Source organism: Lolium perenne, chromosome 6 (genome assembly GCF_019359855.2).
Source record: "Lolium perenne isolate Kyuss_39 chromosome 6, Kyuss_2.0, whole genome shotgun sequence".
Lineage (NCBI taxonomy): Eukaryota > Viridiplantae > Streptophyta > Magnoliopsida > Poales > Poaceae > Lolium > Lolium perenne.
This window is the reverse complement of record NC_067249.2, coordinates 250,199,721-250,213,682: the sequence shown is the minus strand read 5'-3', so window position 1 is coordinate 250,213,682 and position 13,962 is coordinate 250,199,721. Positions and strand designations below refer to the sequence as shown.

The following is a 13,962-nucleotide window of genomic DNA, read 5'->3' as shown; positions in this document are numbered from 1 at the left end:
GATGAAATCAAGAATAGACTGAAGACCTTATTAATGAAGGACGATAATCAGAGGTACTTGTTGGTGGTAGATGCCGAGGTAAGTAGTATTGAATGGAAAACCTTTCTGATGGCACTCCCCACTGATTCCTATAGCAGAGTGGTGCAAATCACAAAAAATAAACCAGAAGCTCCTCCAGCTACCTTTGAACATATCTCTATTGAAGTGGATTGCTTTGATGAAGATGCCACAATGGAATTGTTCTGTCAACGAGTTTGTGTTCAAGAGAATGGCCAAAGGTACAACGATCATCTGCGCAGTTTCATTCAAGCACACCACCGACAAGTTATTTTGGACATCACTGAAGGACTACCACTGGCGGTTGTCCTCCTCGCAGGCCTCCTTCGGACCAAGGAGTTCCCTAGCGAATGGAACGCTGTCCTAGACCAGCTCAAGTCCAGGCAATCAAGGAGATTGGATAACATACTCTCCTTATGCTTTGATGATCTACCACATGTCATAAAATCATGCTTCCTCTACTTTGCCGCATTTCCACCCAACATGCCAATCAAAACAAGCAACTTGGTGTGCATTTGGGTGGCAGAGGGGTTCCTACGATCCAAAGAGGGGAAGCCAATGGAGAAAGTGGGGCAGCAATACTTAAAGGAGTTGGTCGCTAGGCATTTGGTTAGTCTTACTCTGATGGACTATCTCATCTGCGATAATGAGTTTGTCACCATCCATGAGCATATCCATGCATTTCTGTGCTTTCAAGCGCAGGATACAAATTTTGTTGAAGTCCATGGTGGTGACGATTTCCTCCCTTTGGCATCTGCTCGCCGCCTCTCTTTACAGAACAACATTAGCAAATATGCTGCTCTTGACAACCACATGCCAAAGCTCTGGTCCGTACTAGCTTGCTTTGAGAAAGATGAAGACACTGGAGAGGAAGAATTTATCACAGCTGGAAAGAGTCTGATATGTTCAAGTCTATCAAGTCATGGAGCCAAATCCAAGAGACGCAACAATTCGTACATACGACAACTGTTGCAAGGATCCCATTTCCTCCGTGTCATCAACATACAGGGCCTTGAGGTTGGTCTTAAGTTACCAAATGAAATTGGCAATGTTTTGCATTTGCAGTACCTCGGTATTAAATCATGTTCCTTGAGGGAGATCCCACCATCAATTGGAAGGCTCATAAATCTTCAAACACTAGATGTCAGAGGCACAAATGTCACGGAGCTCCCTGAATCATTCTGGCAGATTTTGACTCTCCGGCATGTATTTGGTGATGGAATCATCCTTCCTAGGAGGGTTGGCAGGCTGAAGTACATACAAACACTTGAGAGCGTAACACCAGATGAAAAGATTGGATGGGATGAAAATACCCTTGCAGAAATGTTATATCTTAGTTGTTTGTTCATTTGGAAACTGTCGGCGCTCAACAAAGACAATTTGCTAGCAGCTCTCAACAAACTCATTCATCTCAAGTTGCTTAACCTAAAGGGTGACGTTGTTCCGTCAATTGTGTTTACTCAATCATTGCCACGCCTAGAGATTATGGAAATAAAAGGAAGGCTTGATATGACATCTGAAATAAACGGCATTTGCAAGTCACTGCCCAATCTCACTCAGCTGTCTCTAGAAAACACAGAGATCTCACAGGATTTTATTGACGAGCTGGCAATGTTGCCTTTCCTAATTGATATTGCCTTGTATACAGGCTCGTACAGAGGGAATAAGCTTACCTTCAAAGCTCGTGGGTTTCACAAACTGAGGACAATGGTGATAGGCTTGGAAAAATTGAAGACCCTAGAAATAGAAGACTCTGCACTTCCCATGATAGAGGATCCTCATATTTATGTCTACTCCAATGATTTTGAAATTTTGATCCATGGAAAACGACCAAAAATTGTCGAAAAAATCAGAATTGAAGATGAAAATGTTTTTAAGAAGATCAAAATGATATCTTTTGATACTGATATATTTCCTTTATCGAAAAAAGAAGATCAAAATGAACAGGGAAATGGAGTTCGACAATGAAGTTTACATCCCGGAGGGATAAGTAGAGGTCATGTGTAAAAGTGCTTGCTTTATTGATGTAATATTCATGATGTTTATCTATCTCTTACAAATAATAATGTACCACATACTCCTATATGATATGAAGTATCACAGATTCACGTCCCATTCGCTCTTCAGAAGATACCATCCCCCCCCCCCCCCCCCCAACAACGTCAGCTATATATATATAACACCCTGTAGATGGTGAATATCTGATGCCAACGTGTAACCGAACTTCCTGACTTACTCCAATAATTTAATAGTATAACTAGTGGGGTGGCTCGCGCATTTGGGCCGCTAGACAATCCAATATCTATATATAAAACTAATACCTTAATAATATTTAATCTTATGTAGCCCACACATTTGCACCGTCAGATTTTGCATGGGTGTTAATTCTTTTTTCCCACAATCCTCAGAATGCGGGGTAACCTATTTATAAACGGAAATTTAATTTGGCTCTCGGGTGCATATGCTCTCTCCACCAAAAAAAAATATTTCTAGTTGTGAAAATATTCTAATAAAAAAACTCGCAAGTACAAATGAAAATCTATGTTTATTCGTACAATTTTGCAACAAATAGATACTTTTTATGGTCGAGGTAAAAAAGACAAAACATGTCTCACAAAAAGCCTTACTTTTAGCACCATTTTTTGTCTTTTTACGCATATCGCCTACCCCTCGTTACCATTAAGTCAAAGCTGCAGCACTTCGTTATGTGTGTCAATGACGCGTCGGGCCCGCCCATTCCCACCTCGCATTTCGCTCTGTCTGGCGCGCCTGAAGCGTCCCATGTGGAGCGGGGATGGCCTCGGGGCGCCGGACACTTTACTGGGCCGCACCAGACGAAATGGGCCTTTGGGGCGCGCGACTGGGCCCCAAAAAGCTTTGGGGGCCGCTTTGAGGGACGCGACTGAAGATGCTCTAGGGGCCAGCCTAATTATTAAGAGTCAGAAAAAAGTGCCATCAGCTTCGGTTGCTGCCGATATTTTACATTTTGTTTTACTTTACACTGACATATATGACCATATCAGAGTGAGACCTGTTTTTCTTCATTATTTCACTTATTTTTCCTCATATGTGTTCCCCCTCCTTGCACAAACCACTGGTAGAAAAAGGGGCTTTAGTCCCGGTTCGCAACTGCCATTAGTCGCGGTTGCGCAAACGGGACCAATTAAGCGCGACTAAAGGCCCCCCCTTTAGACGCGGTTGCTTACGAACCGCGACTAAAGGCACGTCCACGTGGGCGCCAGGCGATCGTCAGGGCGGAGGACCTTTAGTCGCGTTTCTCCTGGCCAACCGCGACTAAAGGCCGCCGCAGGTTTAGGGTTTTAGCCCCCCCTAAATCTGGTTTCTTTTTAATTTGTATTGTTTTATTTCTTTTATATTTTATTTTGTGTTTTATTTTAATTTTGAAGGAGTTTCACATATTCTACGCTACTATATACATGCATATGAATGTACAATTTCAAACAAGTTTGAAATTAGAACCAAGAAGAATTCAAGAGGAATATACAATATATATTCAATCTCGGATGACCATATACAATTTCGAACAAGTTTCCATACATAATTTACGGCATAAGAAGTTCTACGTCCTCGTAATAGTGTTCTCCTTTAGGATGGAGGACTTCCCTCATCAAAAATCTTGCTAGTTCCTCTTGAATTGGTCGAAAGCGAGCTTCTGGACTAAGCGTCTTCCGGAAGTTATTCCTCTTGACGTTGTTATCCGACGGCTTCCGCTCAGAGGTGTATCTCCGGATGAACTCACAAACATAGTATGCACATAGATTGGTCCCCGGTGGCTGAACATCCCCAGACAGTAGCCTTCTAAATTCTAGCTCTTTTTTGAATTCACCGACAGTTTCATCTGTGAACCGTCTCCAAACCATACAGGGCAAAGAAAATTAAATGAACAAAGGAGTTATTAGTTACTTGATATTAGGAAATAAACGAAAGAGGCCGATCGATATAGAGCGCAAATGATTGAAAATAATTACTTTTGCATCATATTTCTCATGTTGATGCAAAGCTTTGAATTCATATTCAGAGAGTCCATGACGAGAACTCTGGAGGTGTGAAATTCAATTATGAGCAGAATTTAGTGGAACCTGCGGACACGATACATGCACAGTCATGCATAACTCATCGATTAGACATACCATGCATGGATTAAACAAAAGAGAATGTGCTCAAGACAGAAACACTCACCCAAAATGGTAAGGAAATAAAATTTCACTTTTGAGCTGCTGCTTTCTAAGAAAATCAAACAGGTCTTGCTCCATGTCGGTGGGGTGTATTTCTAACACATATCCATTAACGATTTGTGGGTCAATGAACCCAACATCATGGATGTTCCTTATTCTGCATTCCATAATCTTCATTGTGCATAATAGCGTACACAACAATATAGTTAGGACAATATATATATATAATATAGTGCAGGCAACGAATGAGATGGGGTAGAAATAAATCACTTACAAAACGTAGCAACTGATGATAGATTTGTCGAGCTCGCGCAGATTGAACAGCTGGAACAATTCACTCAGATGAACTGTTACATAGTAATGTTTGAAGTGATGCTCATGTCTAACTTCCGCATAAATATATTCTTTGCCGGCGTTATTTTTTATGTAACCCTTGTATCAACGTATCAGATTTTGCATTTGTGCTGGTAGATCCTCTTCCTGCGCAGGCTCGACGAGAGGCCCATTCGGCACATATGTAATTGCTACCTCACTCATTGGCGCCTCCTCAAGGCCTAACACTGCACGAAGAGTCATACCGAGCGCGGCCGCTTTTTTTCTGGCACCCGTTACAGTCATTCCCTGTGCTGCCGCAACTGCTATGATAGTGGGGTCCATTAGTTCAGCATCCGGACCGGCGGCTTTCACTATGAGCGAGGGGATCGATTGTTTATTTTGTTCCCTGAGCTGGGCAACTTGTTTCCCGCTTTTTTTTACTTTCATTTTTCTCCTCCTCCAAGGATTTCTTCTCCTTCTCCGCCAAGTCTTTCTTCTCCTTCAATATGAGTGCTTGCCTACGAAGTTTACGTCCATAGTCGTCAGGCATATTCTTCTTGGCTTGGGACGGTGTGCTCAAAAATGACTTAGCCCACTTCTTTTCCTCCTCAGAAAATACTGGCTTGGGCTCAGGCTCTCTTTTCGCCTTCATATCCGCCTTCCATTTCTCATGCTGAGCAGCCGTGGCCAAGTTGGTTTGCTCTTCACTTTGTTCCCAAGGCCTTGGGAGGAGAGGCTTCAGTGATGGCTCCGGTACCTTTGTGGTCTTAGGTACATAAGGGTCTGGGTTAATAGTCCAGGAGGAGGTTGCCTTGCTGTCCGCCTGCTTCCGCTTCTTCGCCGGAGGTGGATTGGGGGGCGGCGAACCCGCCGGACGAGGACTGGGGGGCGGCGGCTGATTACCCGCCGGAGGTTGTGGATTGGGGGGCGGCGTCGGCTGACGTGAAGGAGGTGTAGGTGAACCACCACCACCACAACCACCGGAGGGGGGTGGACTCGTTAGCCTTGGCGCCTCGCCTGGAAACACTATGTACTTCTTTTTCCATAGAATGAACTGGCGCTTGACATCTCCAAGTCTTCTCTCCCCTTCGGGTGTAGCAATGTCAATCTCCAGCTCCTCAAACCCTTGGACTATTTCTTCCACCGTGACACGAGCATAGCCATCTTCAATGGGGTTATTGTGGTGGAGTGCTCCAGGTGTACAGGGTAAAGCACTGCCGCTAGCTACCTTCATGGAACATATGCCCCCCACAGGAAAATGCAGATCACATTCTTTCATCTCCTTTATATCATCCACGGGGTAGTGAGGCTCCGGTGCACGAATCTCGATCGTCGGTGCATTAGCACCAGGAGGGGCCAGCAAGGGTGCATTAGCACCAGGCGGGGCCAGCAAGGGTGCATTAGCACCAGACGGGGCTTCCGTGGAAGCCACACTGCTTCTCCGCTGCTGGCTACCGAGATCTTCATGCGGCCCTGCAGCAGCCGATCTTTCTTTTGCTAGTTCCGATCTTTGCCAGCAAGGGTGCATTAGCACCAGCCGATCTTTCTCATGGAGTTCCGATGCCAACTTTCCCATAAAATCTGCATCCCGATCCGTCTTTCTCTTACGGCTTCTGTAACCGTACAGGTCATCATCCTGGGAAAAACCCGACGGACCATGGAATGGCGCCTTTGCCTCGTACACGTCCTGGGTGTTCAAGATTCCCGAGGGCTTTTGTCAGCGTGTCATTCTCTCTATTGAACTTGATCTTCCCCTCTTGAGCATCCCTTATTGCGTCAATAAGGGCTTGGGTGGGTTTAAACGCTTTCTTCCTATGAACACGCACAAAAAACCGAAACCGAAGACCAAAGCCGAAATAACCGGGACCGAAACCGAAATACAAGAAATTTCGGTGTTCGGTCATACGATCGGTCTTGCCAAGCAACTGACCGAAATAATTCAATACTGTTCGGTTGTGTCCAGCGAACGACCGAAGCGACCGAAACGACCGACCATTTCAGCCCAGCAGCCCATCTAGATTTTTCTAGCTCCACTCCTGGCCTCTTTTCTCTCTCGCTTCGTTCCTCATTCGGCCACTCCACTTCTTTTCTCTCCCGACCCTGGACAACACACAGGAGAGAGACCTGCCCTAGGGTTGAGCCGCCGTCCCATCCTCCTGCAACAGCGAGCGCCGCCGCCGTCCGGCGCTCCGGCCGACCGGCTAGCACTCCAGGCCTCCAGCCGCACTCCTTCCCCACCGCATCTCCAGGTCTCCAACCCCGCGTCAGCCGGTAGCACTCCACCACAGGCATCCGGCCAGCAAGTGACACGGTAAGAAAAATCCTTTCCCTGCATCCAATGTTCTTTAATCTGCTCCGTGAGACTACTCAATACTCATCTTCTAGTGTTATTGTGCTACTGTGCTAGTGTCTAGTAGATGGAGATCTCTGATCCATGTTCAATTTCTATGGCTTGGTTTCTAGCTGCAAATGGTACAGAAGATATTAGATCCTCCCGTTGTCATCTATGGATTGATCTCCATATCTCCATATTATGCATGTTCTATTTCTTTATTAGCTAGTATTATACTGTTGTAAAATATACTGCTACAATTAGACAGTTAAACTGATGTATTTCGATTGCTGTAAAATATACTGCTACTGCTAGTGTCTATTTGGACTAATATTTCTGTTTAATTCTACTGGTTAGTTGTGCACTTGTTTACTCAGATGTACTTGACTTCTGTCTGTTTGTAGATGGCATCCGAACCTGAGTATGTTCTTGAGGATAAGCTGAATGCACGTTAACTTGCCCTTGCCTTGGGAAAGCGCAAGGCTGATGATGCTGCATCCCCGGTCTTGGGAAAGTCAAGCAAAGTCCGCTAACAAGTGCAACAACTCTATGTTATAAATGTTCTATTGTGCTTGTCACCTCTAAGATGTTATTTGTCAAATTGTGAGTTGTGAGTGTGAGACCATGAGATTGAGACTTGCTATTTGTTGTAAGAATTAATGTTCTATTATTTGTTTTGAATTATAAACTGCTATATGTAAGCTGCTCTACTGTAACGTGTTGTGAACTTGTGATAGACTGTTTAGTTTCCCCATTTGTGTGCTCCCATTTTTATGTACATGTGCTATCAGCTTGCTATGTTGTGCTAGTTTATTCTTCTGCTAGAAATTGTGAAGTGAAATGCCTGAAATAATAACGTATTGTCTTCCATTTCATATATATATATATATATATATATATATATATATATATAGAGCCCAACTATTCTCGAACCCCCCTTAAGAGGGGTTCTAGAATAGCTATTCTCGAACCCCCACCCCAAATCCCGCTTAGTTCCTTATTCCGATCAAACCAACCCACCGATCCAGCCCGAAACCCACCTAGCCGCACTCCCGTGAACTCCCTGCCTTTTTTCTATCAGAAAAAAAAAAACTCCCTGCCTTATCTCCAGACCACCACCACGCGCCGCCCCCATGGCTTGCCTTCCCCGCCTCCGGCTTCTTGCTCCGGCCGGCCACCCACCCAGCGCCGCCGCGGCCGGACATCCCATCGACGGCGCGATGCCCGACCTTCCTCTGCAACGTCGCGGCCCGGCCTCCATCCTCCACCACGCGCGCGCCGGGAGGACTCCCGCCTCCACCACGCGCCGCCAGAAGGGCTCCGCCGGGAGGCCCCCGCCTACAACGCGCGCCGCTGGGAGGGCCCCCGCCTACACCGCGCGCCGCCGGGAGGGCCCCCGCCTACACCGCGCGCCGCCGGGAGGGCTCCCGCCTCCACCGCGCGCCACCGGAAGGGCTCCCGTCTCCACCGCGCGCCGCCGGGAAATCGCCCACCTCCACCGGTACCTCCCCCGCACAGCGCTGCCCTTCCCATTCCTGCCTCGAGATTCCCGGCGCGCCGCGCATCGGTGGTCGACCGCGTGCGCCGCCCCTAGAGCCCACATGCGCCGCGTCGTGAGTCCACCGGCGCTCACCTCGCTGACCTGGTAAATCGCGGTCGTCGCCTCTCCCTCCCCTCCCGCCTTGATCCCCGTGGCGCGCTACCCTGCTCACCGGAAAAATGTGCCCTCAGCTGTGGCCCTGCTCACTGCCCTTGGAAGCCACCGCCAGCGCCGCCACTGGGACTTCATCGTCTCTCGCCTCAGCTACTGATTTGCTGCTACTGGATATGTGTGTGTGAGGTTTTTTTCACAAATTGTGTGTGCTTTGTTTGCAGAAAGTTTGGATGATTACAACACCAAAACAATACTTTCAGAAGTTCACTCTTTGAATTCGAGAAGTTGACTCATTGAATTTGGAGATGTAATCATCCAACCTCAGGAAATATAAATAGAAATTTCCATTGGGAATAACGTTAGCTGAATTTTGAAGTTCACAAATTAGAAAATGTGAAGTTCAGATATAGGCACAGAGATGCAACCATTGCTCCTGGTACATGGCCGCGGCAATGACCTCACAACCATGCCCTTGCCTCGCTGCTGCTCTGAACTCCGGGCGGTGATGCTCGTAGTCGTAGATGATTTTGGCTAGTGGACCAAATCCAAGTTCCGTGATTCACTTTATTGCCTGTCATTCAATATATGAAGTTTCCAAATTTACTGTTATCAAAGTTCAGTTTGTACTAGTGATAAGTTCACTATTTTCTTGGTAGAAAAATGTATTCTCTTGCAAGTTCGCTAGAGTTCTTTTGGTGCTTAACTTAGTAAGCGACAAAAAGTTCACTTCTGTTAATATTAGCAGTTCATTATTCGTTGAATTTGTGAATATCTTCTTCAGTTTATCGCTGTGAAGTTCAGGAATGCTTTGTGGTCTGGTTGGTGCGCAGATAAATTCTTGGATGATTTGCATTTTCGAATACCAAAATAGGGTAGAAATCGTCATTGTCTAGATGAGAAGTTCAATTTTCATTGTCGGTCTGTTCATCACACTAAAAAGGCACTTCTTTCAGATCTTGGATTCGTGTGCGGCCGAGGTTCCATTCTTCTGCACTCTTGGTAAGAAGTTAGCTCCTCTCTCATGTGACAGTTCTCTCTATCAATTGTCAATTTTGTAATGCTTCGTAGTCTGGTACTTGCCTTACTTGCATAACATATGTTGCTGCTTGTTGAACCTACTCATTTGATTTATTCCAGGGAGTGATGACAACACTTGGAGCTCCATTTGGATTGATGAATTGAAAAAGAAACGAAACAGAAGGTATGGCTTACCACTTATATGAAATATATGCATTTGCAGTATATGAAAATGTCCACCTGCAGTACATGTTCATTTTAGGCTGTTCACTCGTTCGAGAGAGGTTCACTTTTTTAATCTTGAATTTCGAATCATCTGAGGAGGATGTTAACTTTTTTGGTAGCAAAATTTTGCGAGAAGTTAACCTTTTCTGTTGAGAGTTAAACTAGCAGTTCACTATTCCGTGTCATGAAGTTCACTTTTAAAATGTTGGAAACAGAAGTTCAATAAGTGAACTACAATAAGTTCACTTTAACCACGATTTGTGAACTGAAGTATTTTTAAATCAAGGAGTTCACTTCATATACCTAAAGTTTGCCTCTTTTTATCAGGGATTTCGTCTTTTTAATTTTGTTCGCAAGTTCACATCTTCCTCGGATAGAAGTTCGCCTTTTGTGATTTTATTCATAAAGATTATTGCTAGCTTAACTGCTGCCTTTTGTGATTTTATTCATAAAGATTGTTGCTAGCTTTGTATTTGAGAAAATGTTGGACGATTGCAGCACATAAAAAACAATTTCACCTAGTTCACACGTGAAGTTTACTCATTTTTATTTAGGAAAAAATCACGTCATAGATTGATTTCAGTTAAAACACATAAGCACAAGACTGTGAAGTTCGCTTTTATTTAAAATGCAAGTCTGCTTGTCCAACTTAGGGAATTCTCCTTTTATTTTTGTCACGAATTTTTCTTTGGTCGGGAAGTTCACCCCATATGTGCCTAAAAGTTCATCATTGCCAGGGCAAAAAGTTCAGAATTGCAAATTTATAAGTACCATTCATGGCAGCCCATGGTCATACAGTTCATGTTTTCCATTTCCATTTTCTTTCTTAGTTTGTCTCCGAAGAATTTGCATGCCGGTTCTTCATACACCCCTTTAATCCCTGTATGTATAAACAAGTCTGCTAGTAAAACCAAGTGCATATACAGATGTATATAATGGTATGAAACGATGATGGATACTGAATGTGAGAACAATGCAGTGTACACCCACTTTGATTTGACCCGCAATATAAGTTTAATTTACTGTAAGAAAGTGAAAATAGAAAGTTAACTAGTTAAGCTACAGTAGTTCGTTAAAGTGTGAAGAGACATGCGGCAGTAGAAGTTCATGTCGTGCAGCACAAACAGTTCACTCGCCATTGCCAATCTTCTCAATCGAAGCCTTTGTGAGGCAGGTAAACTAGTATCCATGCAGTACTGGTCTTTTGCTCTGCCTTTTTCGCATCCTTGATGGTACCCTATAAGTGTGTATGCTGTTGGTTTATTTCTTTCATCCGCTGCTACTGAATTGGTTACCCTATAAGTTGACACCTCGCTGGTATTTAAGTTCAGACTATTCATGTTAGATGGATTATTCGTGAAGTTTATTTCTAATATTGGAGGCTGTGGGATTGATTAGTCCTTTATATTATGCACTGGGAGAAGTACACTTGTTGATGCGTTCAAATGAATAATTAGAGAAATCTGGGAACATATTATAGTCATGTATGCGTTGTTGATGTGTGGCCAATAAGATAAATTAAGAAGTTCACTTTATTAACCTGGCGAGTTCACTTTTATATTTTAGCGAGTTTGTTGAGTTTGGGGCTGGAACTTTAATATTTTATATGGTCTAACTTCTCCCCTCCTTGACTTCCACGTGATAGTTAACAATCATCTCGGTGTGTTTTGTATTTGTTCCACTGTGGTTCAGTTTGATGTTGGGATTTTGTACACAATTTCTGTGAACATTTGTCTATCTGAAAGTTCAGTTTCATATTACTAGTAAGTTCATCTTTTTTGAGTAAACGGATTTTAGGTAGAAACAATTTGACCTCACTTTCAAAAGGAGTACAATTTACTGTGAAAAGGAAAGTACACTTGTCAAGCTATAGTGGTTCGCTTGCTGAAAAGCTGAAGGCCACTTCATAAAAACTTGCTTTTATGCCTAAAATGAAGAACTATATTTTCTAGAATAATTTCCAGAGGAATATCTCTGTTGACACTCCTAATTTACAAAAAGTAGACTGTGCAAGTCCAATTTGTTTGCTGTGCAAGTTCATCTCCTTTTTGTTGAGGAGTTCATGTTTACCTTCGTCCGTTCAGAGTCGTTAGCATGACAGGTCGCTTTGTTATACACATTCTTAACATGGCAGGTCCGTTAAGAGATGAAATACATATATTTGTTGTTAAGAGTTGCTGAGAGAAATATTTGATAGAAGTTCATTTCTCTCTATCGACTGATTCATTTTCATATTTTCAGGAGTTCATTTCATTGAAATAAATATTTAATAGACCTTGTGTTGTTAAAATGCGCATTATGTTGATTTGAACTTTTCTCACTTCTCTAAACTTTGTTCTCTGCATCTCAGGGATGAGCGTCATGGTGGTGCCGGCAGTAGAAGACGGCAACAAGACGAGGGCACGGTGGAGTACATGCATAAAGAAAAAGGGTAGTTCACTTCACCAATGGACTGCAGTTGAGCACCGAACGGGTGTCTTTTGCATCGAACCCCTATCACTCTGAACTTTAGTTTTTAGGGTAATCTCTTCTTCTCTGAAGTTCACTTTGTTCTCTTCTGGAAATCCAGTTCAGTGCTCTCTGTATTTGCGGTGTGAAAAAGCAATGCGCAAAAAGCACTACAAGGATTTGCCCAGGATTGCTTCATGTAGGAAGCTCATGCTATATGAAATCTCATGTAGGATTGCTTCAGGAGTGCAAAACTAGTGTTTCTTAAGTTCCAAACTGCCCATACTTTAGAGCTAAGCTGCAGTATTTTGGTTAAGAACTACTGCTAGTTCATAGTTGAACTGTTGCTAGATCATAGCATCCCTGGTTGTCTTTCTCCGCCAAGTCCTTTTCTATCACCATCGCTGCAAGGCCACCGCAGGTATGAATAATGCATCGTCCTCTCTCACTCCTGCTTCCTAGATATGAACTTCCCAGGTCCGCTGAAGCTCACTGCCGATGATGGCGATGCGAACGCACTTGTCTAAAATTCTTGGTCACTGCTTCCGAACTTCTATGATGTAGGCTAGTATGGTAGTACACTTCTGTTCTTCGTATAAAAAGTTCACTACATGTACATGGAGAAGTTCATCTCTGAGTTAATTTATGTTACATTCTACAATCCATACAATGTCGTTTTCTACTTTCCTGATAATAGTGAGGAAAAGCTTAAGAGAAATTAGAACTCCACATCTTTAACTATAGAGGTTCACCCATGTGATAAGTTAGCATGCTCATTGGAGGCAGTGCACCTATATTAAAATTTACTAGTACCACAAATGGCCTTAGAAATCAACAGCTTGGCACATTTATCTTTTTAGCACGTATCTGGCTGTAGTTCAGTTAACTTTTTGGCATTGTTCATATATTGGGTGCTTGAAGTGCAGTTTGTAGGCTCTTGTCGCGGCATAAGTTAGTTTTGATTGTTCAATACTACGTTAGTTAACACAAAATTCACTCACTTTGCACAGAAAACTCACTTTTATGGGGAAGTTCAATAAGTCCATGATTAAAAATCACTTTTCTGTTGTCTGTGCACTTCGTACAGCTAGGGTGTTTACTATGTTCAATTCTTCTAATCCGTGAAGCTCACTTCTCCTAATCTGTGAAGCTCACTTCTCTTAATTCACGTAGTTCACTTCTAGGAAGGATAACAAGATCCATCTTGAGGTAACGATGCTTTTCCGCAAGCTGCTCTCTGTATGGTGTTTATTAAGTTAACTTCTTCTAATCCGTGAAGCTCACTTCTCCAAATCTGTGAAGCTCACTTCTCTTAATTTGTGAAGTTCACATCTACTGTTATTTTCATTTTATATATTCCCGCTAGATATAATATTTGTGAATTTTGTGGCTGCGGGATGGATGATCCGGTAATACTCCATGGGGATTTCAACGCTAAAACTTAAGGTAATTATCTAGTAAACTATGCATATGCATTCAAGATTCCATTCTTGTTCCCTATTATTATGCTGTTATACTCATTCTTAACACTAAGAAAGATCTAAATTTTGCCCAGAGTAGTCTGTACAAATTAATGTCAGAGCAAAAAAGGTAGAACAATTTGCAATTTTTCTGCAACTAATTGAGCAGTACTAATCTCAAAAGTAGCTGAAACCTACAAAGCTTCACAAGCATGCACTTGAGTTTGTGATTTTTATCCTAATAAGATCTGTGGAATA

At 43.3% G+C, this 13,962-nt stretch overlaps 1 protein-coding gene and 1 long non-coding RNA gene across 2 annotated transcripts; both read left to right on the top strand.

Moving 5' to 3' along the window:
- Positions 1-615: 615 nt before the first annotated feature.
- LOC127309092 (putative disease resistance RPP13-like protein 2) lies at positions 616-2,025 on the top strand. The gene has a single exon (XM_051340073.1). The coding sequence runs from the start codon at positions 616-618 to the stop codon at positions 2,023-2,025; it is 1,410 nt and encodes a 469-aa protein (XP_051196033.1).
- A 4,610-nt stretch (positions 2,026-6,635) lies between these two features.
- On the top strand, positions 6,636-7,672 carry LOC127309132 (uncharacterized). The gene is made up of 2 exons (XR_007856956.2): positions 6,636-6,879; positions 7,305-7,672. It is a non-coding gene; the product is annotated as an uncharacterized lncRNA (long non-coding RNA).
- Positions 7,673-13,962: the final 6,290 nt, after the last annotated feature.